This window comes from Anguilla rostrata, chromosome 6 (genome assembly GCF_018555375.3).
Source record: "Anguilla rostrata isolate EN2019 chromosome 6, ASM1855537v3, whole genome shotgun sequence".
NCBI classification, from domain to species: Eukaryota; Metazoa; Chordata; class Actinopteri; order Anguilliformes; family Anguillidae; genus Anguilla; species Anguilla rostrata.
The window spans coordinates 27,372,444-27,399,030 of NC_057938.1; the positions used below are offsets into that span (position 1 = coordinate 27,372,444).

The 26,587-nt window shown below is 40.5% G+C and overlaps 2 protein-coding genes and 1 long non-coding RNA gene across 4 annotated transcripts; 1 reads left to right on the forward strand and 2 right to left on the reverse strand.

The window, feature by feature from the left end:
- Positions 1-372: 372 nt before the first annotated feature.
- Positions 373-9,261, reverse strand: LOC135256960 (cathepsin B-like). Its single transcript, XM_064339276.1, has 10 exons — positions 9,100-9,261; positions 6,478-6,601; positions 5,179-5,264; positions 4,648-4,762; positions 3,966-4,081; positions 3,390-3,475; positions 1,831-1,977; positions 1,431-1,547; positions 1,193-1,321; positions 373-967 (listed from the first exon to the last, which is right to left on the reverse strand). Exons 2-10 carry the CDS (start codon positions 6,598-6,600, stop codon positions 891-893), a joined length of 996 nt encoding a protein of 331 aa, XP_064195346.1. The 5' UTR covers position 6,601; positions 9,100-9,261; the 3' UTR covers positions 373-890.
- Positions 9,262-9,507: 246 nt separating this feature from the next.
- LOC135256961 (uncharacterized) lies at positions 9,508-13,009 on the forward strand. The gene is made up of 2 exons (XR_010330549.1): positions 9,508-9,652; positions 12,693-13,009. It is a non-coding gene; the product is annotated as an uncharacterized LOC135256961 (long non-coding RNA).
- fdft1 (farnesyl-diphosphate farnesyltransferase 1) lies at positions 12,401-26,138 on the reverse strand. 2 transcript variants are annotated; one of them, XM_064339270.1, is made up of 8 exons: positions 25,884-26,138; positions 22,667-22,764; positions 21,699-21,882; positions 20,382-20,510; positions 19,339-19,530; positions 16,209-16,385; positions 15,824-15,976; positions 12,401-14,787 (listed from the first exon to the last, which is right to left on the reverse strand). In XM_064339270.1, exons 1-8 carry the CDS (start codon positions 25,980-25,982, stop codon positions 14,563-14,565), a joined length of 1,257 nt encoding a protein of 418 aa, XP_064195340.1. In that variant the 5' UTR covers positions 25,983-26,138; the 3' UTR covers positions 12,401-14,562. The 2 variants fall into 2 exon arrangements, with proteins under 2 accessions (XP_064195340.1, XP_064195339.1); XM_064339269.1 differs by lacking the exon at positions 25,884-26,138 and having other exon boundaries at positions 22,667-23,142.
- Between the last annotated feature and the right edge of the window lie 449 nt (positions 26,139-26,587).

Below are 26,587 nucleotides of genomic sequence, written 5' to 3' on the forward strand. Positions count from 1 at the left end.
AATTTAATTTAAACAAATTAAGATTCCATGAGCAAGCAAGGAAAGTATGGTAAGGAAATAATTCTTTAACTGGGAGATGGAGGCTAAATTCTTAAAGTAGTGGAAATCAGAATCTTTCCATTCTGCTTTGGACAAGTGTATTCCTGAACATACAGTAGAGGCTACATTAAGCACACACACAAACTGGGCATTCCAAACTGGAAAACGAAGGAAAGAGAAACCCAAGACCATTCAAGTGTGAAGCATTGGTGCTATGAGCATGAAGAGCCAATTTTACCACAGGCGTCACATTCAGGGTTTATTTTACTTTGCCTTTTGTTGAGCTATGCACAGATCATGGCAAGGCAGAATAGCAAATAATTCACATTACACTTAATTTCAAAATTTATTTAGCTTTGAAAAACCATAAAAGACAACCAAACGGTACAATGTCATCAACAATAAGAAAACTACACAATTATAGAAAACATTTAAAAACTGATTTCTAGTGCATTGTTCTAAAATTTAACAAGTTACTGGCTTTGTGATTGTTCTCATGGCAGGCATAGGGGGTGGGGGCTCCTTGGTAGATTGTCTGAATGTTGGAGCTCTGAAGGCAAACCCAGAGCTTCCAACCATCAGAAACATCCTACACCTTTACTGACCAAGGATCACCTTGGACAAACTCATGAAAAGCCCCAGTCACGCTCATAAAATCAAAAGCTGAAATTTTTTTAAACCCAATTTTCTCAATGATCTAGCAGCAGAAAGTGGTCAGCATATAGCTCAGCTATGGAATTCAGATACTACAGTTTTAGAGTGGAGGGCATCAAGTGATCAAATGACCCTTGCCAGAAAAAGGGAGGTTCTTATACACACTTGAAGACAAAGAACCACTGCAAGAAGCTTCTCTAGTTCTTAGGGATTCCAGCAACAACTTCCGACTCAATGCCACAGTGGTCTTCCCCACGCAGGATTTTGAAGAACCCTGAAACAGAATACCAATTTAAACATCCCACTCAAAACTCCTCACAGAATCTGAACATTGTTTAGTGCATCAAGTTGCCTGTATTCTTATGTGGTTGATGCCCCATCCCAAAGTTGATACTTGTATCAATGCCAAAAAAAAAAAAAAAAAAATATTTCCAATTACTCTGAAAAACAATTAGTATGGTACAAAGTTAGATGCCCATCAGAAGTGACCAGTGCTTACCATTGTCACCCCAGTCAGTGTTCCAGGAGTTAGCAGCCAGCCAGTAGGGGGTGCCATTTTCCTCACCCCAGCCCAGGACTTTGATGGCATGGCCACCTAGAGGTGAACCAGTGACGTGCTGATAGACACCTGCAACAAGAAAATTGAGTAAGTATAGGTCCCATTCCCATCTAGAAGTCTGCTTTTCAATACAAGCAATACAAGCACTCAATGGTTTTGTACGTATATGGACACTCGCCAGTCTTGTACAACAGGAAGTCCTCATAGACAGTGAAGGCAGCCTCAACAGGACCGTTCTTGTACAGCTCACTCATGATCTGCTGCTGTTCAGAGGGAACACTGTAGGAATGCTTTCCTGCAGGAGGAATCAAAAGTGAAGAGGACCAAATATGATTGCCACGAACAGGAGGAAAGATTAGTAAAACTAGAAATTCAATTTAGCAAGTATACTGTAGAACACTTTCATACCTGCTCAAGAGAAAGCAGATACTGCTGAAAGCAGATTTGTGTTTCAGGCCTCTCTAGCACCAGTTATAAGATCCGTGAAGATTGAATGTTTCATCTCAGGTGCTGATGAGCTCAGAAACAAGAACCTGCATACACACATCTTTCATTCCTGCCCAAATGGAGTCACTCACCAAAGTGTTTGTCCTGTTTGTAGGAGGGGCTATACCCAGCCTCACACTGAGCCACACACTGGGGTGTGTCCCCACCCTCACCAGTGCAGGGTGGGCGTGTCCCATTCACATGATGTTCACATGGAGGGATGGAATAGGGCCGGCAACCTAAAACCAAAAACACAAAATGATCAAGGAAAAGACTGCATTCCAATACGTTTTTTTTTTCCCCAACTGGGAACCTCTGTACTGTTTTTCCTCTTCTATAGCCACTATTGACCAATTGTTTAAAAGGGGTAAATTCTAGAATTTCTCCAGTTTCAATAATGCAGGTTTGGCTCATTACCATTGGCTTAACACCTGCACAATTAGTTTAGCTTTATTGATAAGGTGGTCACACTTCCTGCAAAAAGGAAATTGGATTTCATCTGCACATCAAAATAAATGAATCCTCTCCCTAACGCAGGAGTGTCCCAGAAACGGATACTGGCTTCCTTTCTCATGCCAACGTCAGCCTTTAATCTTTTAATTAGCTAAATCAAATCAGAAATTCAGACAGCAGCTGACGACTGTTCCTGTGTTCTCATTGTTAAACCAGCACAAGCCAATTAGGTACTTTAGTAAGTGTAATTGGTGACAACAAAAACCTGCATTTACACCGGCCCTGCAGGAATCGAAATGGTCACCCCATCCCTAAAGAAATGGTTTGCCCAATAGCAGGGGTCCTCAATCTTATGCATTAATGGCCAAAGTAGGTGCAGGCTTTTGTTCCAACCAAGCAGTTGCATGCATGACTCAACAAATCAACTAGTCTTTGCCAAGGGCCTTGATTAGTAGAACCAGGTGTTGCTTCTTGAAATAAGCCTGCACCCTCACCGGTCATTTCTGGATAAGATTGAGGACCCCTTCCCTAGGGTCACCATTTCCCAACCCCCACCCCAATCAGTTCAGTTTGCAACTTGTGGTCCAGTGGGGTGGTGCCAGCTAGAGGTGGCTAGTGACCTGCTACATACCAAAGGACACCCTGTTGATAAAACCAGACCAGACTTTTTTTTTTTTTGCTAAAGTCAATCTTATTGTGTCTGCTTACAAGGATAATTTCAAAATAAAGAATTTAATCAGTCTGAGTGCAGTACAGGTGCACTCAGTCACCTGTTAATATTCTGTCTTAACATCTCGGTCTTAACTCCTCTCAAATGCTAGGAAAATTGTGACTCTCCTAAAAGCAGTTAACCACTTGGTTTAATTATGTTATTGGGCCAACTTAGCACCTATGCAGTCCCCACAAGGATACAGACTAACAGGTGAAATCAATGTATTATTTTTTTTTTTTTTATACATATGAAACAGTTTCATATGTACACAGACCTGTTAATATAGGACACATTCTCCATAGCAAGCATAGCCTGACATTCAGTATATATTAATTTATTTTCAGATAAATATATATATATATTTTTTTTTTTAAATGAATAGCCTGCTTCAAGTAAGGTGGCAACTCTGGTTAGAATGAAAGTCTGCATGTGCCCAAGACCACCCCTATTGTTGAATATTCATCACGTCGTGTACACAATCCTTACCAATGTGAGAGTCATACAGCCCTCCAGACACCAGTCCCTCTGAGGTCCAGAACTCCCAGGCAGCAGAAGGGTAGCCTCCATTGCACCTAGACAAGTAACATCAGTAAGATACTGCAATCTGGCAAATCAGGAGCTGAACTGCTTCACATTGGGTACAAGATACAGCCGTGGAATAGCTTTTCACTTGAAGAAACTAAATGTGCCTTCATTGCAATCAATATACTCAATCCATCAATTTCATAATATTATTTTGCTATTCAAGGGACTTCAATTTAGTTTTAGTTCAGCAGCCACACATTCAAAATCAGATGCTCAAAATTAAGAACTTAGGGGGTTGAAAAGGCTTTCGATTTGGTGAGAGGGCAGCACACAGACACGGAACATTCAGAGGGGAAGGAGGGAAGAGTCCCATTTTTCACAGTACTATTTACAAACTGATAAAAACTTCAGAACAGCTTTCCACACCTGACCCTATTCTTACATAAAACAATTCACTTAAAATGGAAGAGACTGGGAAGGACAGACACCTGCAGCATTGTTGAGGTCTACAAATAAGCCACTCAACAAAAAGCTTACCCCATGCCACACTCGGAGCAGCAGGTCAGCAGGTCCTCGGAAGAGATTTCCACACTGACCTTACTATTGCTGTGGATACACAGACGGTCAGAGATGGCCTCTGCTGCACCAAAAGCCTGCAATCCAAACAGCATGAAGTCAGCATTATACAGCTACGGCAGGGAAACAAGCACTTAACGAGTCATAACTTGGCTATACCAAAGATGTCATGGGGTCCCCAAACCTCAGAATGAGGGACACAGGGAATAAAATTATACAAATACAGTAAGGAACAAATTTTATTTGCAAAGTTTCCTTAAAATGTTCTTGGATGACATTTATAACCATCCATTTAGTCTGTTCATTAGCGTGACAATGGCCATGGTTCCAGTAATAGGACAGGAATGTTAACTATCATGGAAAGACTATCATGAAGGGTCCTCCAAATGAACACACTACAGCTGTGCACTGTGATCATTCATTGTGTTAAACTGCACTGGAAACAAAATGCAAGTCTGCACAAGCCAGTTCTCAAACATGTAAATTAGGGCCAAGAAGGTCTGTGGCATCATCAGTATGATCTCACGCATAGTGCAATGTCATGGTATTAAGCAAGCATAGGTAATACAGCAAGTGGGCTGAACCCCTGTCCTTCTGGTCCTGCCCCCATCCCCAGCAGCAGTGGAGAGATTCACAGCCTTACCCAGCAGGAGCCACAGGAGCCCTGGTCCCGGATCTCCTGGAGGGTTGGGCAGTTGGGCCAGTGCTCCCTGGGGTCAAAGTTCTTGGGCAGCTTAAGATCTCCAGCATACTGGACCCTGGAGAGCAAGTGGATTTAAACTAAACACCTTTTACTGCAGCTTGTTCACATTTATCTCCTTTCTTTGAATGTGCACACATTGCACACTTTGAAAATGCATCACATGGACAGATAAGCATCTCTTAACCGTACCATAACCAATGTGTATTACAAGCTTACCTGAGGACAGGCACTTCGAATCAGCAACTGATATAAACAGTAAAACTCATACACAACACCTGCATAAACTAATGTCCTCATGAAATAAAATGGTTATTTAGGCAGGGCAAGCGACCATACAGTCTCCGACAGCCAATGACCACCCTTGTGTCCAAGAGACACCAACATTTATTTTCAACAGCCATTAATTTCTCCTCTCCTTAAACTCCACCACCAACACTAAAGCTGTTACTCAGTCATGTAGGGGAGACTCACATGACTGGGAGCTTGGGACCCTTCAGAAGAGTTCCACACAGCCGCTTTACGTAGCTGTAGTCAACATTGTGGAAGTTGTGTCCAGCCTAGAGGAATGGCCCCCCATTCCCCCCCATTCGGGGGGGAAAGAGAGAAACACACACACACACACACACACACAAACGGCGTCGATAAAGCAAGTACATCCCTTCAGTGTCAGCTCAATTTACCAAAGACTAATATTACAACATGCGGAAATGTAGAACTGAGCTTGCAACTTAAGGTTCCATTCAAAATCGGGATGCTGCAATTGTACCCTTGAATAGGGAACAAATGGAATTGCTTCAGTAAAAAACATCCCCCTGTAAGAGAGGATTGTAAGCAAACAGAATCTGTGCAAGTTGGTCAGGATAAGTACTAAAAAGCCAATTCAGACATCACTCTTGTACATTGTAAATCTGTGTGCAAACAGTAACAAGCTGGTCACAGCACTGCATGTCTTCAGCTAGCCAACAGTCCATAACCTAGGCAGAGAGTCCAACCTTGATTGTATATTTTGCTATAATTGTGTCTGTAAACCATGGCTTGTCCAATACCTATTCAGTTGCAGTTTAAGCAGAACAAAACAGCAGGCAGGCCAGAAAACTTACAGGATACGACAGCTACAGTAGGTTTTGAATTATAGTGGAGAGCTTGTGAATGTAGACATACCATTCTGCTTGACTAATGTTCCACAAGCTTGGCTCAGACATTAAAGCTTACTGAAGAGAGGCAGAAGTGTAAAGCAGAGTAACAAACTTCAGGGGAGGAGGATCTTATTTCAATGGCAGCAAAACCAGATATTTTCAGTAATTGCCAAATACCAAGCAAAGAGCAGAAGTCCAGCAGATTCAATTACCTTTGAATTTGTGACCATGTCCAACACCAGTGGTCTCAATCTCAGTGTCATGGAGGGCCATGTGTATGCTGGTTTATTCCAGCCTCAGATCTTGATTATATAAATTAGTTCAAATATTTGCTGAATTAAGGATGCAGGTTTGCACATAATGGTGACACGACGTCTATGGTGACCTGCATTGTCTAAATAAAAACTTGCTTATATAATGTACTTCAATGCAGTTAAATGCATATGGTTGAATGAGTAATTGGACTCAATTAAAGCAGCATTAATTGGCTGGAATGAAAACCTGCATACACACAGCCCTCCATGGCAACAAGTTTTGCCTTTTCAGTGCCCCCTAAAGGGGGGTCCATCTCTCAGAAATTCTACTGCAAGAAGCCTGTTCCACCAACAGCAAGAATAAGTTTTGGCAGGCTTACCTTCCATGTGGTATTGATCTTGTTGATATAGTTGACCATTTCATGTGACAGGGGAGGGAGGCGTGGCCTCGCCCAGCTGACTGACAGGGCTGAGAGCACACAGAGGAAGGCAAATCGCCACATTCTGCAAGACAAAATGAGCCAAAATAAGAACCAGGTAATCTCTTCCCATTTCAAAAGGGAAATTGCACCCATCTCAAGCCTTCACTTCACAGAATACACTTTTTTTTTTTTTTTTTTTTTTTTTTAAGCCTCATGTCACATTTGGGTTTTTTTGAAAGAGCATTTCCCCATATCAGTTAACTCATGACCCAGTCATGCTGAGAACTTACAACCCTAAGCAAGAGGTGCAGCGAGAGAGGGGAAAAAAAAAAAAAAAAAAAAGCCCATCTGGAGAGGGGGAAATCCAGTCTAGATGTTAGGGCTGGGCAATATTAATATTATATCGATATTGTGATATGAGCCTACATATAGTCTGGGATTTTGTATATCATAATGGCATAAGTGTTGTCTTTCCCTGGCTTTAAAGGCAGCATTACAGTAAAGTGATGTAATTTTCTGAACTTACCTGACTGTTCTATTATTTGCCTCTACCCACTTAGGCATTACTGATGATTATCTATCAAAATCTCATTGTGTAATTTTGTGAAAGTACCAATAGTCATCCCCACAATATCGAGAGGTATTTGGTCAAAAATATTGTGATTTGATTTTGTCCATATCGCCCAGCCCTACTAGATGTACAAAGAGGATCACATTTCACTGGCTTTTAAAAGTACCATCACTCAGTGAGTCAACATCCCATGCTGATTTAAGTGAATCAAGAGGGCAGAGAAAAGAGCATGACTGAATAAATGAGGACCATCAAACCCCCAGATACTCATGATGCAGGAGACTAATTAGACCAGTTTTTTTTTTTTTTTTTTGACATTTCAATTTTAGCACACCATTGCAATGAAGGATATTTTATTTACTTAAGCAAGTATGACAACCTTCTGGCTTTACAATGGTTGGTATATACAGGCATTTTAGCGAGTTTCTCATCTGAAGCAAGAAAATGCACTTCAAGTAACTTTTCAGGTTTAGTTTTCATAAGTTTCCAGAGGTTGTGCATTTGCACAGACTGGGCCAACTGAACAAAGACCAAAACTTAAAATATCACACTGCTTTCACCAAGCACTTGCCACCTCTAAAGTATGCCATTTTAGGCACCCACTGGCTGACTCACACACTAACCTGACAATTTAAGTACATACTGTTCTAAAAACAATACCCTGGATCACATGTTCAACCACTGACAAGGAAATGGGAAGTGAAAATGCTGCTTCACATAAATTTTATTCAAAGTGCTGCTCCAAGCTATGGCGAACATAAGCACCCTCTGCCAACCAGCATTTTATTTTTCCAACAATGCCCCACCACTTGCCACCAGTAACAAGAAAGCACTCCCCTTTAGAAACATTACAGGACTAGAACAAATTACAGGAGCACCTTCTAGTGCTTTGCATTCAACTAGGAAAGCATCTCAGCGCAATGTTCATATATGTACTGCATCGTTGGGATGAGACGTTATCCGTGGTGCCAACACAACGTGTCCAGCAAAAATTCCCTGGCACTCAGGGCAATGAAGTAGACGGGTTCCCGGTACACTATCCTGATAAAATTCCCCAAGAAGAGCCAGACAGTAGTCCAGTTACAAACAACATTCACAAAATGTTAGTAACATTAACGAACTGTTGTTCAACTACGATCAAAGAATGTAAATAGATTTTTCTAGATTGATAATCTACACCCAATAAACCAGTGCCGTTTCGTTACAAAGGCAGTGTGATGCATTGCGCAAAACACACAGTTAACCGACATTAGACTACTGAATACAATTAATCAATAGTAATCGCTACAAAAATATATACATTTACAAAAAAAAAAAAAATATATATATATATATATATATATATATATATATATATATATATATATACACTTTTTTGTTAAACCTTCCTGTACATAACCACAAGAAACACCTTACATTTTAAAGACACTCAAGTCATGCGATGACTTGCATAAGTGGTCACCGAGCATTAGCTATCGTTAGCGGAAATGGAAAAATCGTTCACTTCGCAAGAACCCAACCTACCTTACTTTCCTGCAACTTACAGCTTTTCTAGATGTTAAGTTATGTTGGTTATGACATTCTGCGGCAAGACAATATCCGGCTGTCTGAGTCACGCTCTAGGCCATCATACATTTTACAAAGTTAGCGACTACCGCCTTGGATTTATGGTTTAGTGTACATTAACTAACACGAACACAGCGTTGAACCAACCAACCTTTCTTCTGTTCACGAGGTTTGTGGCTCGCTTTCGCATACACGATTTAGCATAGGCCTATTACTGACCAAACAATATCAGAGCAGTTGGCAAGTTATATTTTTTTAAAAAGTTTTACTATTTTGCATTTAACTAGCGTTAGCTAAACTTGCTAAGCTATCAACTTGATTTCAGCAAACGAGCATTCCCCAATATCATAGCATGCAATGACACGTTTAGTTATATCAGCTAGCCAGTTAACTCAGCCTCAAAAATCTCCCCTAACTAGCAAGTTAATCTTCAATAATGGTACCTTAAATCTGTATTCGGGATCAGACGAGTCGACAACCTAACCCCTTTGTTGCCTCAGCTGCCGAGTTAGACTCAGTTGTTGGGCACCTTCGGCTGGTTTTATGGCTGTTCTCCAACCAGTGGCTGAGCGCCTTTAGATTTTCTGCATACACCACAGGTCACATGACGAATCATGTGAGTACTGCCCTTATGACTCTCACGTGATTGCGCTGGGTCGCGGCCACACAAGTTTTAAATCAATGACCTTTTTCCAATTAAGTAGTTGATATATTTGCTCTTCTTTTTGTCAATTTTTTGTTAAAACCATTATCTTAGTGTATCACAGTAGAAATTAGCTAAAAGGGTTAGGCCTTCGTAATAACTACATGGTGGTGAACCCTGTTCCCGAGGTGGCGTATCAGTGTGTTTCTTGATTTCGGGCAGTCTGGTATTTAATTAACGTTAGCCATTTACGTCAGTGGTGGGCAATTGCATTCCTGCATTACCATATGGCCTCGAATTCGAAGGCTCAGTCCAGTGGCGAAAGGTTACATGCCTTTTAAGTGCGGCGAATGGTGGGTGTATAGCCCAAAAACGGGGAATGTTCGTTGCGGACCTAAGACGCTTCGAAAAGCAATAGCTTGAATTACTTCTGTCTCGTTTTGTGTGCATTGTAGGTGGCGATGTGACCGGAGGCGACGTGGTTATTTACTTTCGAAGCGGATATGGGTCACTTTAAAAAGTAATTGTGAACAGGAGTTCAAAAAATTGGATATTGGCAAAAAAATCGGAACTGGGCATCAAGACCTGCGGTGTAAACGTAGCCTTAATTACAGTGGCCAAATGAACGAATTAGCAACTGGTTCAACCACAGATTAGACAACAAAAACTTCCCTTATGCAACTTGTACACTCAATAGTAGGCAAACTTATTTGGGCATGGTGTTTCATGTTGGGACACAGAAGACAGTTTTCAGCTGTCATTAATTGATTTATCAAGGAATGCAGCTAAAATATCATGAAATGATTGAGCTAATTAAATCATTAGAAGTAGAAGCTGGCATGAAATCCAGAAACAGACCCCTGATTTACATGATATGGCATAGGCCTGTATCTCGAGGTATAAGCAAATGCATGGCATCTGAAGGTGTTTCCTGTATCTCTATTATGTTTTACTAGGCTGAATCTTCGAATTAACCAGAGTTGTTGTATACCACTAATTAGCTAAATGAGCCAGGGTAAATGGTGGAAACAAAAACCTGTTATATGGTAGGCTGCTTAAGGAGCCTGTGGTTCCCTATGCCAATACTGTTTTAAATCTGCATTGTTCCATGCTGTTGTGCCATGTTTACAGGTTAAACAGCCAGTGCAAAGCGGTTACTATCAAGAATGCATGCCCAATTATCACTGCTGGCTGTGGTGGGTGCTTATTGGGCTGTTGATTTCGAAAAGTTTAAGGAAATTCACATTTTAAAAGTGGCTGGACTAATAACCATGTAGAAGATGATCTATACAAACATGAATCAGTGAACTGATTTGATTTCATTGGTTTGGGAATATTCAAACAGTTCGTGAATTACATATTCATTCTCAAATGAGAATGCCTTCGACACAGTCGACCACCCCACCCTCCTGTCCTCCCTATCTGCAATGGGGATCTGTGGCACAGTCCTCAATTGGATTGAGTCCTACCTCTCAGATCGCTCCTTCCAGGTAGCCTGGGCTGGTAAAGTATCTGCGCCACACCCCCTCACCACCGGAGTCCCACAGGGCTCGGTCCTTGGTCCTCTCCTCTTCTCTCTCTACACCCAGTCCCTTGGCCCTGTCATCACAGCTCATGGTATGTCTTACCATTGCTATGCTGATGACACACAACTGTTTCTCTCCTTCCCACCCTCTGACACACAGTTCTCAGCCCGCATCACTGCCTGCCTGAGTGATATTCAGAGCTGGATGGTCCGCCACCATCTCAAGCTCAATCCAGGTAAGACAGAGCTCATTTATATTCCGGCTCTTAACTCCCCTCTCTCTGATCTCTCTATCTCCCTAGGTAATACCATCCTCACACCATCACCCTCAACTAGAAACCTTGGCGTGGTGATGGACAACAGACTGTCCCTCACCGAGCACATTTCAGCAGTGACACGTTCATGCAGGTTCTTCCTGTATAACATCCGTAGGATCCGCCCCTTCCTCACAACTTACTCGACCCAACTCCTCGTCCAGGCAGTGGTCCTGTCCCGCCTGGACTACTGTAACTCCCTGCTTGCTGGCCTCCCAGCATCATCTATCAGACCCCTGCAACTCATCCAGAACGCAGCAGCGCGTCTGGTCTTCAACCTCCCCAGACATTCCCACGTTACCCCCCTGCTCACCACCCTCCACTGGCTCCCCGTGATGGCTCGCATCAAATTTAAAACATTAGTGCTTGCCTTCAAAGCAGCCAGGGGGTCAGCCCCTCCCTATCTACGTCAACTCATCAGACCCTACACCCCAGCTAGACCTCTCCGTTCTGCTGCCACATGTCGCCTGGTCCCTGCCCCGGCTCGCACCAGCACCCGGTCACGCCTCCTGTCTGTTCTAGCCCCACGGTGGTGGAATGACCTTCCTGTGCAAGTCAGAACAGCAGAGACCCTGGCCGTCTTCAAACGTAGACTGAAGACTCACCTCTTCAAGCTACATCTCACCTCATCACCCCCCACTACCCTCTAACATCCATTAAACCTCAACTGAGTAACCACGCGTCATGTTATTTTCATGTAACTAGGTTCATCTACAACTAGGTGGGTGGGGGGTGGGAATTTATATATATTAAAAAAAAAAAAAAAAAGGGGTACAATTCACACTTTTTGCAAAGTTATACCTATTGTAGCTCTCTTGCAGGAATGTTGTAAAGCGCTTGTCTCTGAGTTTTGTAATGCACTTGTTGTAAGTCGCTCTGGATAAGAGCGTCTGCTAAGAATCTATAATGTAATGTAATGTCAAATGGGGTAGCTCAGCGGTTTACTGAACGTACAGAAAAAAGGAACAAACATCAAGAACAATATTGCAATGTGGCATGATCAAGCATCTTAGATAAGCAAAGAGGGCAGAGATAGTCTTCTTTTGGTTTTACCACAAGCAAGCAGTGGAACCAGTGCAGTCTACCTAATGTATGATTGTAGTCATATTGTCAAGCAAAATTCACTGTTCATGTTTAATTCTAATTTAACACCACCTGCCAAGAAAAGTCTAAACACATTTTTGGAAAGAGTTTTTTCATGTTATGTTTTACTGTTTTAATGTAGTCTGCTGTAGTGACATTAGATAGGAAAGCTTGAGAAGTTTCAGCATATTTCTTGTATTTGTTTATTGAGTTATGTACAAATTAAGATCTCATATTACAAATGTTAATTTGTCACCCTGATTTTGTACAAAGGACAATTCTGCTTGCACAACAAAGCATTGTGATAGACACTTATCAGCCATGTGGGCTGCAGTTCTTCTACCTGGTTCAAGATTAAAGTGTTTGTATTTGTAGGCATATCTAAAAATTGATATGTCCCTAATCTTACAGTTTTTTAGGTATGCATACTGGAAAGCAAGTAACTGCTTCTCCCTGTTCTTTTCCTTCCAGATTTTGCAGCTCTGGCATCAGCACATGACCCTACCCATCACTATACACTGATGAGTGTGCAAGTTGATATATAAATGACTGCTGCAAGTGATTCTCCTTTTCTGACAACCCCAACAGCCTTTACAGCATGTATGCATAGCTGCTCTGAAACATTTGAGTCTTTATAAATCAAAATGCTGGTGCTGTAAGACAACTGTCCTGCCAAAATGGATGCACATTAAAATGCACAAATCTGCATACAATGCAGACTGTGCATACACCTTGGTAGAGTGTCAGAGCATTTTAGAGAATTTAAATAAAAGAACATCATTAAAGAATCTGCCGATGTTATTTGCTTCAATCCACAGTGAAAGGTGGAGCAATGCATTCTGATCATCTGAAGATGTTCCAAATCCAAAAAAGATTTAAAATAGCTTCTAATTGCTATTTAAACACCCATTTATGCACCTGAAACACCCAAAGAGCTTCTTGATAAACACCTGCTACAGAAAAAGAAAGGTACAAGGATATATTTCAATGTACTGGAAGCTGTCCTTCAACTCTTATCTTTGGAACTCAACATTGTAAGGACACCTAGGGCAGGAACATGTTTAGCAATTTACCTTATACCTGTAATTGCTGGTCTCAAACACATATTTCTCTCTGTCCATTTTCTTTTTTTAATTTGAAAGGATTTGGTATGTATTTCAAAAAATAACCCCTGGGAACATGTTAATCTGGACATTCTATGCATCAAGTACTGTACAATAGCACTTTCAAAGGCTGATTTATAAATGTTTGGTGCAAACAACCAAATGCTTCTCCTAGGCTTTGCCTTCTTATATTCCCAGGTCTGGTGCCTTTCACTGTATGACGCAACAGTGATGGTAACAGAAGTTCCCAGAAAACATTGTTTACACACTGTACATCTTAAAGTTGAACTAAACAGTCTTTGTACAACATCCCCAGTGTCTTTGAAAACCAATGGTGCATTCAAACTTCACTCTGCTTAAGCACTAGATTATATCTTCTTACTTTGAAAAATGTTGCCACAATCAGCCTCCAACCTACTTTCATTAAAACAAAACTTAAATGACAATCAATAATAATGTCAAATTTAAAGGGGTGACACTGCACATCCTTTCTGTCATTCTCCTAGGAACTGACCTCGAGTGCAGGAGCTATAAACAGATCAGGACTGTGGCTGTTCACAAAAGGCAGAGGCCAAACACAGAAGAATGTCCAGGTTGACAAGGGGCTAACTTGTATGAAGTGAAGAAGGAACAGTATTACAGAAAGCAAAGGAGACTATTGCAAACTGCTATTCACCACAAGTCCCTCAATTAGAACCTATTTATCAGGCTGATATTGACTTAAGTGGATATATTAAAGCTGTTCTATGCTTTTTTCCCCAGGTGGTGCATGAACTTCTGAGAATGGCTGGCAAGCCATCCATGAGATTCAGAGCATTTATGCCCATTGTGCTTACTAGAAGACTACGTCATCACATTCCAGAATCTAGTGAAAAAATGTTTTCATGCTCAATTTTTAGCACCTGAAAAGACGTTTCTCAGGTATGCAGATAGCACTTTTAAGCATTACATTCCAGAAGAACTTAGCTGTATACACCAGGTATCAAACATGTCCAATGCATTAGTGAGAATGACACTGAATGACACAGAATATACCAATTATTCAGAGATGGAAATTAGGTAATTACTCATCAATTAGTCATACAATAATACACTCTGTTGCAGATTCTGTTTAAAAATTTGTGCATAAAGCTCACTACCTTTGAATGTGACCAATGCCCACTTCTGTTTCCATTCACACTTCATGCAAAAAAGCATAAAACAGCTTTTAGAGTTTTTAGGGGGTTTCCTGGCTCCCTCTAGTGGCCCTGCATGTCCGCACCCCCTGCGGCTTGCCCGGCTGTGGCACTCAGATACTGCCAGCTCAGGGCAGCTAGCAGCATGGCGGCTGACAGGTAGACGGGGGACAGGTGGTGCGCACGGGACGGGAGCATGTCCTGGGATAGAGTCTTTTCACGGATCAACTGCAGGATCAGCAGTGTCTTGTCCCGAGATGGGTCAGTGAGGGACACCTTCTGTAGAATCTGCAACAGGATAAATAATAACAACAGTAATAGAACTACATTTATAAAGCACTTTTTATATATTACGTTCAAAGCGCTTTTCAAATAAGAGGTAGAAAAGCTGAGTTATAAAAATACATTTTTACAAATGTCACAAGGCAGTTAAACTTAATAATGAATTCTGTTAAAAGCAAGCTAATGTGAAATTATTACAAGACAACAGCAAATACAGGTGATGACATGCCTTTAAGAAGCATATACATTTAAAAAGGACTGACCAAAGAATGAAGAGTGTATTTCTGTAGACAAAATTACAACACATGCCTGGCTTTATAAGATGAAACTCCTGAAAGTTGAACAAATGACTCCTAATGACTAAATTGGAGAATTCCTGTTTAATATGAAAATTCTCAATACGGAAAAAATATATAATCAATCATTTATACATGTGTGCGTACCTGTCCTTGTCAATTAAGCAAGTAGTATAAAGTGGTGTAAAATCATAATCACCAAGCTTGAAGATTCCAATAAGATAAAAAAATAAATAAGTCAGCATACTCCTTCAAATGGTGTTTCTTATCAAATACATTGTATTGTAAGAAACTCTGCTAATGTTGCCCCTTGAAATACTGGCAATGCAAATATTGCAAGTAGCCGTACAGCTGCATTTGGATTCCACTTTGCATATGTTCCACACAGCAGACCTCATAGCAGATACCTGTCTCGTTTTATAAACAACTGCTTCATTCACGGTGGGAAATGGATGGTCCTTGTTCATGGGAGTAACAGTGCATTCAGGCAATTGAAGAAAACAAAGTAAACAAAAGGAGTCAGAAAGTACAGCGGGGAAGCTTTGCTATAGTCAAGAATTAGTATGCATATTAAGTGCTGTGGTGTCAGACAGGATCGGATTCAGAATGGGCGTGTCCTAGCCGACACCACCATATTCTGTGGATTGGGTATCAGGAGCCAATACCAATCCATGGTTCAGATTGGGACATCCCTATCTACTTCTATTAACAACAACCACAATAATTGTGGCCCAGTTCACACCCACCTCCTGGCTGTACTGAGAGATGATGGACCGTACAGCACCCATGTTGGTTGCTTGCATCATGAGCGTTACAGCCTGGCCCTTCCGAATCTTCACCACTCCTTGGAAAACCTGTGGGTTGTTGTAACATGCGGACAGTGTGGCTATGGCCATGACCTAGGCGGGGGCGGAAACAAAACACAAAATGACTCCAAAAATTATTACTGCAGAGAGAAATATACTGTCAGCAATTCTCCTTGTGTCTCATTTGTTTCTGAGCCAAGATTCATATCGATGTTGGAAATTTCTACAAAACACTGCATTTGGATATAGTGATTATTCGGGCAGATTACTAGTGCAACTAACAAGTTCACAAATTGCTTGGTTGGAAGACTTCCAGAAAAACTACCTGAGGGATGGCACAAAAGTTAAAGACGCTCTGGTTACGGAGGCGTGTCAGGTAGCTGATGACATCTGGAACGTGTCGGAGGGCATCAGTCACCAGCAGGTTCAGGCAGGCGAGAGCGGAGTCCAGATGCCGTGGCTTGGCAAAGTCTTCCAGGTGATTGGCAAACTGGCTCCAAGCCTAAAGCATAGACATCATGGAGCCAACAATTCAGGATTAATACATGTCCATCATTGCATGCCAGGCTTAACCTCATGACTGTAAACACAGCAAAAACAACACAGTTAAAAACCTTACCAATAGTGTCAAATCTGTCATAACTGAGTGAAGGAAAGCTGGTATAAGAACTAAGGTGAAGGCAGTAATTCAAACATAAACTATGAGAAACGGAACTGGCTCAACAGCAAAAAAAGCCATTTGTCAAAGCCACCACACTACCGCAAAACATCCCAAGTCTGACCAATGTCGCTGGCATGTGGCATACCTATTGCTGCTACGATACTCTTCCCAGACAGTAAGTCAAGGTGTTCAGAGTTCTCCGCATCTGGTCGTTTGGGTTCCGAGACTAATGTGCATCTAATCAAGAGAACACTGACTGTATTTACAAAATATTCAAGATTTGCAGGGAAAACCAGGGATATCAAAGATTGTACAGACAAGAATGTTAAATAACCTACAAAATACAGATGTTGCATTTCTCTTGTAAAAAATAATCAAAACCCAGAGTTGAAAAAGAAAGTCTAAATATTCTACGTATTCAAAAACTCTGGTATACTTCTACAAGCCTTCACTCTGGTGAGAGAAACACAGCATAGAATGATGGTCATCAGAATGAAGGCTTATACAGTTCCACTGGAGTACCTGGATCTTCATCTTTACAAATATCAAAAATATACTGAAGAATTGTTACAGTATGGCAACACTTCACAATATATTGGAAAACATACTACACTGCCGGGCCAAAAAAAAAAGTCGCACACTCTAATATTTCGCTGGACCGCCTTTATCTTTGATTACGGTGCGCATTTGTTGTGGCATTGTTTTGACAACCTTATGCAACGTCACATTTATTTCCGTCCAGAATTGCATTAATTTTTGGCCGAGATCTTGTATTGATGACGGGAGAGTCAAACCACTCTGTAAAGTCTTCTCCAGCACAAAGACTTTCAATGGGATTAAGGTCAGGACTCTGTGGTGGCCAATTCATGTGTGAAAATGATTGAATGATGATCATGCTCCCAGAACCACTCTTTCACAATTTGAGCCCGATGAATCTTGGCATTGTCGTCCTGGAATATGCCCGTGCCGCCAGGGAAGAAAAAGTCCATTGATGGGATAACCTGGTCATTCAGTACATTCAGGTACTCAGCTGACTTCATTTTATTGCCGCATAACGTTGCTGAGCCAAGCGCTATATATAAATGCAGTCCATTTACCATTTACCTGACGAATTGATGCAACCCCAGATCATAACACTGCCTCCAGAGGCTTGTACAGTGGGCACTATGCATGACGGGTGCATCGCTTCATGCGCTTCCCTTCTTACCCTGATGCGCCCATCACTCTGGAATAGGGTAAATCTGGACTCATCGGACCACATGACCTTTCTCCATTGCTCCACAGTCCAATCTTTATGCTCTCTAGCAAATTGAAGTTGTTTTTTCCGATTAGCCTCAGTAACAAGTGGTTTTCTTGTGGCCACACAGCTGTTTAGTCCCAATCCTGTACGTTCTCGCCGCATTGTGCATGTGGAAATGCCCTTACTTTGACTATTAAACATAGCCGTGAGTTCTACTGTCGATTTTTTACAATGTGACTTCACCAAGCGTTTTAGTGACCTCCGATCACGACCATTCAAGATTTTCTTCCGACCACATTTCTTCCGCGAAGTTGACGGTTCACCACTATCCTTCCAGGTTTTAATAACGTGTTGGACAGTTCTTAACCCAATTTCAGTGACTTCAGCCATCTCCTTAGTTGTATTCTTTGCTTGATGCAGGCCAATAATTTGCCCCTTCTGAAACACAGTAACGTCTTTTCCATGACCACAGGATACGTCTTTCGACATGGTTATTTAAGAAATGAGAAGCTACACACTGCATCAGTAGGGTTAAAAGAATTGTTGCCAGCTGAAACATATTAATCACTGCAATAATGATCCAATCATAGGCTCTTAAGTATTTGCTTATTTAAATCTAAACGGCGACTTTTTTTGGCCAGGCAGTGTATGTATTGCTTCTTTTAGAAATGCCAATATATATTTTTTAAATGGCTGTAAAATATATTACCACAGGATGTTCCAAACAGTACAAAGACTTATGTTATAGTGCATTCCACTTCCATAAAGCTATGTTTTACTCTGCCCAAGTTTAAGTAGGTTTTTCTATAGTTTTTTGACAAAACAATTCATGCCCATTATTTTCCATGATCATCTTTTATGTCTTCGAAGGCTCTGTCCTTGCACTGTCTATTGCCTGCTTGCATTCATCCATTTGAAAATGTATTCATATTAAGTCTAAGTATCATACTAAGTTTCTCTAAGCTAGAAGAATTTTCAATCAACACTTGATGCTAAGAAAGCAAAGAGAATGTCTTCTAAATTAATGCATATACTTACACGCATTACACAACATAGGTCTAATTTTGCATTTATTTTTATTGATTTTCTTTTATCAAGACTAATATCAGTTATGTATGACACTAGGAAAAAAGTTGTACCGCTGTACACAAAGTTGACAGCCGTACACACTTCTTTTAGGAACATTCAGCAACATTATTGCATTTTGTATGCATTAGGTCTCAAAATCCAGTCTTTGGGGGTTGAACTGTTTGCAGCTTTTTGTGAATTGTGAAGTCAATTTAGGCTTTGGAAACAATGTGTCTGGACCCTTTAGCCAAACAGTGACTTATATTTAGCACAAAATGACTGAAACATGCTGAAAACCAGCAGACACTGCTGCCCTCCAGGACATGAGTTTGAGATTGTAGTACTGTGGTCTCAAGACTGTAATGGCCCAAAGCAGCCTTCATGGCCATCTTGCCCTAAAGCCAGCCCTGACTGGCTCTGGCAAAGACGTTAACACAGACCAGGCTGTTTCTAAACCATGGATCAAATTTAGGATGTGAGACATACCTCCTTTGGCCAGAAGGCCCGTCCATCCTGCTGGTCTTCCAGGTAGTCTCGAATAATGTTGGTCTTTTGCAGAAAGAGGCCCATGGAGTTGGCCAACTCAGTGTCCTGCCCAACTTCAGGATCCTCCAGCTGGGAGGCCGAAAAGAGCCGGGACAGCCCAATGCCCACCAGCCCAGCCACATAGTGACAGTACTGCAAACCACAACATAAGACCACACACTCATTAGAGCAATAAACACTGCTGTGCAGGAAACAAAGAACACACAAACTAAAGATTATACATTGGGCTTCCGAGTCATCTCGCAACTTCTACATGCGGAAATCACACTGCACAAGCATCACCCAACACAAATGCAAAATTACAGGGATGAAGGACAGCACTAAATATGTCAAGATGGCCACAAAGTCCATTTAAAGGAATTGTTTACACTAAACTTATTTGTGAATGGCAGTCTATTATTATTCTTTGTGTCTGTTTGGATTTGTTGTAACCTATACAAAATAAAGTGCTTCCATCAAAGTGCAATGTGGGCTACCAGGAGTGTACTGTTGTACCCGGTCACTCAAAGAATTGTAACTCCATGTCATTCCTTCCTCTTGCCTGGTATAGCCTGTTACCTCGACTAATATCTTTTTATGAGCATCAGAGTTAATCACTAATTCTATGATTATTCAGGTGATAGCAACAATCCAGTGACTACATGACTGCACTGGCATTTAGATGGAAATGCAAGTTGAAAACAATTTGGGTCACATGCCATGGCTCTACCTGGATGGACAGAAAAGGCAACGTTTCTTAAAAATGGTGTTAAAGGGCACAAAGCAATCACATTTAAGCTGGTATAATTTATTACATTGATTAATACTCATATATTTGCATTAAAAGTGGGTCATTCAGGCCTCTGTTTGGTGAGATAAGTGTCAATCTCTGATGTGGGAATAGCACATTGCCTCCCTGGGAACTCAAATACAAGATTCCTGGATTTCAGGCCTTCGTGCCCAAGGGTGTCAGATTTAAAAGGCTAAATGAGCTTGTTGATTACCTTGTCCCACTCCTTCATTGAGCCTACTTTCTTTTCCAGGAACTCAGCCATTCCTACTCCCATGCAGTAGCAGATATCAGATATCACCTCCCGATACTCCTGGCCCAGATTGCGGAACTCAACCGAAATCTGTGACAAGAAGAAGTGAGCTGTGAATCAATTTTCTGTGTCTCCAATGCAAAGCATAAACTGAATAAGAAGGAATGAAACAAAATGCTGGTGTGCAGCGGCAGGGACTGCTGATTAAGTGAAAAACCTCCTTTCATAAAAGCATCAGTTCAGATTATGTTTGAAGCACATTGTGTGGTGAGTCAGAACACTTAGCTGTGATCACATGCATGTGGTAACGAAGTAGGACAAAAAATGAGGAAGAAGAAAAGAATAGATAGAAGGAATATGAAAAAAGGATGAAAAGGAAATTAAAAAGTTGGTTGTAATTTCTCAATGCATGTTTCCCTATCCAATGCAACCATGAAACGTTTTATCACTCAGATATGATGCCTATTATGATGTGCATCAAAAGCAAGCAGATTATGCAAGTAACCTTGTGCAGAGGCAAAACACTGGTCATGCACATTCAAACATCAAACCAGATCTTTGAATGTGTAGCCTTCTCTGATAATGACTATGTACTGTGTTTCCCAACGCTGCTTTCAACGCAAGAGTTGAACAATTCAATTCAGCATTCAATATGAAAAAGATTTTCTTAGTTTGCCTTTAGTACTGCACTTATTCTAAAACCAGCATTGGTGTCAATTCAGCAATGACCTGAAATTTAACTTGTGTTCATCATGATTTATGAGACGTTTTCTAATAATTAATTGAATTTCTATTTATTGCCTGAATTGAACTTAAATACAGCTCTATTCTAAACCGTTTAGTGTTCTGTAACATTTTCTCTTATTTGATGGGTGTGCCAGGGGTGATACAGCATAACCACAAGCAGCATGCATACCATGTTTTCATAACTGATGTTACACTGTACACCAGTAATTCTCAATCCTGGACTCCACAAAGTCTGCTGGTTATTGTTTTTTCCATAAGATCAACAGATTCAGACCCAAGAAACCAAGTGACCTGAGTTAGCTGTGTAATCAAATGGTTTACCTGATCAATTTCTGCGCTACTCAAGTGCCGAGTAACAACAAAAGTCAAAAGGTCCAGTGGCTTTTCAGGACTAGGATTGAGGACCATGCTGTACTCAATCACTCTATCAGCAATCATAGTAGCAGCGCTACTATGTACATTATAATTTCAGTTTATAACACAGTTTGAAATCTCAAATGCACTCCTGGTCTGAAGCTGTGAGGCACTGACCGTGGGGAAGTCCTCCAGCACTTGTCGGTCCTTTTCCTGGCTCTCTGTGAAGTTCCACTCCGGATCATACAGGAAGTTGTGGAAGTTGTGCAGCAGGGGCACCTTCTTCTCGAGTGGGATACTCATGTCATCTTCCACTGTGTCCAGAGCCCGTAGGACCAGGTAGAAAATACACACTGCATGCCTGAAACAGGGGAACAATGGGAAGCCAAAATGTCTTAGTGAGTTTGATGTCACCAAGGTCTTGGTATCAAAAAAATAAAATCAATATTATTGACTGTGTTTTTGTGTGCAAAATCTGTGTGTGTGATTCACAAACTACCTGTTGTGACAAAATTACAAACGACGATAAGAAGATCCCCTAAAAAACATACTTCGCCTTATCCATTAACAGTCCCCTTCTTCCTTGCGGTTTCAATTTCACGAATAATAATTTGATCTTCTTTGGAAGATCGAAACTTAACGGACCATGGGAAATTCCATTAGTTACGATTTGTGCTTGAAAACTGCTGCTTTTTTCTGAACCCAATGGTTATATCATTCCGGTAAGCAGTGTGTATAGGCTACGTTGGGTGTATGAACAGAAACGACTATCTGTAGTTAGGTCATACAAGTTCAACAAGACTCCAAATATGAAGTAGCCTACACACACGTTGTTTCATTTTTAAAAAGTAAATGTATTAATTACACGACGCAACGTCCACACGTTAAGGTAAAGTTAATTCAAGGTCAACGACAAAAATATCTACATTACACGAAAATGTGGGGAGCCTTTAAAAGTGTAACAATGTTACGAGCGTTATAGCTAGCACAACATATATGCTCTTGGAAATAGAACAGACAATGTCATTCATTTCCCATTACTTGCATTGATAATTTCTGGTGAACATCTCCTAACAGAGACAGCCATTACACTATTAGAAAAATTCATCAAGGCAATTGAGAAAAGTTACTGCATGCTAACTTACCGTAACTCTCCGTCCAACGCTTGAATTACGGCTGCGAAACTCCGGCTTGTCTGATTCAAATAAATATAACATGTTCGCAGGCTCTCGCTCATAGATTCCTGGCAGGAGAAACACAGAAATACGGGGTGTCGGTAAGAACCAGCCGTTCTGAGGGCATTCGGGCGGGCGGCCCAACACCCTTCCTGGACACCTCGCTCGCCCAGCCTGCCAGCGGAGAGCGTAGGTCGCGCAGCAGTTACGGAGCTTCGGGGAGGGACCGAGAGACTACGCTTCAACACTAAAAAGTACACCGTACTCTTGCAACAAGGTCCAGCCATGTGGTCACCCTCCCACAGGCAACACTACTGAAAATGTGTTTTTAAATTCCCGTCATTTACAAAATGGTGCAGTACGTAAACCCTGTTCGCCCCCAGCGCACGCCACACGTGAGTTAAGTTGAAAACAACTTTTTGGCCTCGCCTACTTTCCCCTCTCCAGTTGAACCATAGAGTGCGTCCCATTTTTTTTCACTTCTCACCTAGCCTCCACTTCCCACCATAGAGCGTATGTAGGAACTGGCGAGGGGAAGCTATTATCTGCCTATTTGCTGTGGAGGACTAAATGTGGAAAAAAAATGAAATAAATAATTAAACACAGGAATATAGAAATAAATATACAATTAAATTGGTTATTAATTAAATAAATTAAATTTCGAAATAATTAAATAATTTCGAAATAAAATGAAGTATTTATTTAACTGGCATAATTAATTTGGTTTTTTTTCTTTCTTTTTTTATCTCATGTTAAGGAAAAAAAATTAGTATTAGAATAAATTGTAAATCCTTGAGGGGAGGTTTTTATTATAAGCCCTTTGGGGTTTCTTACCTCTTCTGCACAATCCCTGCTATGTTTGTTTTTATATACTTTTGTTTTATCACTTACTTTGTGTGAATAAAAATAAATAAATAAAAATAAATAAATAAATATTGGCCTATTTATTCATTTCTATATTTATTTATGTATTTCTATATTTATTTAATTCATTATTTATTTCATTCCAAATGGCGTTTTTATTTCCAAACACCCTTTTTCATTTCATAATGACAAGTTTCAAAATGGAAAGACTTCCTGTCAATCAAATCCAGTGGGGCTGGACCTGCCCACTGATTTGGCAATCGTTTATGAACATGGGAGTTTTATTCTTAATGGCACGCATAACTGTTTCTGGCATAATGTGTTTTAAGAGAGTAAATAATCCCTCTAAAGCATGAAATGCAGCCAATGAAGAAAAATGAACAGCTTGTTAAAATTCTGGGATTGCAATTGTGGTTGGAACGAAAACCAGCATACACAGGGGCCTCCAGAACCAAGTTTGAGAACCACTGCCCTAGACTTTAGAAACTGAGGTGACCTGACATGGCACAATCCCACTTGTTGGTCCAACACAAAAGGGTTCCCAAACGGAGCCCTGTGGAATCTCTGGGGGTCGAGTATTAGGTAGGTCCAACGTGGGAGACCTCTGCCAAATGTTATTTTTTCAAAATTTGTTTTTTTACAAAACTTTTGCTTATATTTTACATATATCAAATTACATGTTTGAATTTGTCATTTTATTGTAATGTCTTACAATTGTGTTTTGTACAGAATTAAATTTTAAAAATTCACAGGCTGCCACAGTGTGTATGCAATCGTTTTTAGACATGTTCATTTACAGAAGTATAGGCATAATGCTGTTTTGAATAATTACTGGGTTGTAAAGCAAGAAATATTTTAAACATTAATCATACTATTGAGATGGGATGGGGGTCCTTATCCAGAGGATGGAACATTTATGGGGTCCGGCTAACAGCTAACAGGTGAAGAATGACCTTATTCACGTAAACCAGAGGGGAACAGCCTTATCCAAAAATGGCTGATGTGATTTGGGTTTTTGGTTTATATTTTGACCAGCGCAGACACCTGATCCAACCAATCAACTAATCATGGTCTTCAATGTAGCCATGCATAGGTAAAATCACATACAATTCAATTTTTCAAAATATTGCCTGATACTGATTCAATTCCAAAAAGTTATAATATTTTGCCTTATTTTGTTGTGCTTTTTTCCCTACCGTTACATCTGTAATTTTAGCCAAGCATATTAATAAAGACATATTAGATTATAGTTGTGTCCACATATTTGATCAAAAACATACACTCAAAACAATTTGGCATATTGACAAGCTTTAATGTCAATGTAAGAACATTTGATTAAAAGTGTTAATGTTCCTCATTCACTTTGGTTGAGCGCTTTCCTGTCTGGTTATGCAGATCTATGATAAAAAAATTGAACGCACCCACTGAATTGTACGATATATCTACGCTCTATGTGCGCATCCAATGTTAAGGCCGCTGTGTATGACGCTGTCCACTAACGTAGGGTTCTTATGCCGGTGATATGGTCAACAGTAGTGCTGTTCTTTCAGCACTAAGCAAAGACTGCACTGAACGTTAAAGTTTAAAACAAAATTCTCCTGAAAATTCCCTCCTGAAAAATGAGTTATTCCACGTTTTAATTTAATATCTTAACTCGGTTATGAACTATATCTATAGGGTATGGATACAGTAAATAGCTAAATATGTAGGCTGATTAAGGTGGGTATTCATAATAAAATAAGACCGTGAATGAAAATCCCAATGCCTGTCTAGAATTTTGTATATTTCCTTGAAAAATGGCAAGCAAAGGTCAAACAGGTATTTAAAAGCAGGACTCAGGGATCAACCAGTCAAACATGCGCACAACGTAGTTTCCTAGACTGAACCTACAAAGCATTACATAACGTAAATCCTGGAAATCCTTTTCTTGACCATGTATCGTTCTGTTTATTAAAATTAAGTGCATCTGCTAAACACACACACACACACACATTTAGCAAAGGAACATAATAAATATGTATATAACAAACATGGCAATACATAGTTTAAATAGGAATGTACCTGTCAACATGTATCTTAAGTTCCCATTTTGGTATGAAAAGAACGCCATACTATAATTGTGTTCTACTGTTTCTAGCCTAATTGACTTCTTTTTGTTGTTGCATTTCACTGTTGCACTTCACGATATATCTGCCTTTGTGTTGTCGAACTAAAACATGATTCCTCAGTTAGGCTACTCCATTTCAGAAAACAAACCACAGTTCTAGGAAATATCACGTCGGAAAAATACAGAAAACATTTTCACAGACCGCTAGCTACTTACATAGTCCAACTTGGGCATGACAGAACGACAGCCGCCCATTTTAAATCTGAAAAGGTTCAATATTTCCTCTGGATGGCCTAATGATTTGAGAATATCCATTTTTCCGTTTAATATTTGCAGTTAGTTTGCTCCGATGTGTTTTCTTGAAGGTACCTACAGCATATTCTTTACAAGCAACCAATTTGGACTGTTTCATTCAAACAACATCACAGTGCATGAGGAAGCTCCTGCTAGATCTCATAACAAAATCCTCTTCACTCGAAAGAGAACGTCACATCGACTGACGCTGATTATTGGCCACAAAGTCATGGGCTCAGCAGACAGCCGCCAATGAATGACTAGAAAAGCTGGTGTGATGCTCCGCCTCGTAGGAAGTGGGTTGGCTTTGCAGCTGCAGACTCGTATGATTGGGCCCGTCCACTCGCTCTTTCGGGGCTAGAATGTTGTTAAAGTACGATACCCATTGGTAGGCTGCTTAATTTTGTAAACTGACCGAGGGAGCACAGAACGCACAAATTCTCCACTGGGGCTTGTTATGCTATGCTGTCTTCGTAGTTTGAAGAACTGCTAGTAAAACAATTACTTGTCAAAATTCAAGTTAATATAAATGCACTTGTCAACTGCAATACAATTGTTTTTTGTGAGATTATTTCTTTTTCGACAGAGAACTAAAAAGCCTTAATTCTAAGAAGCAATAGCCTGCC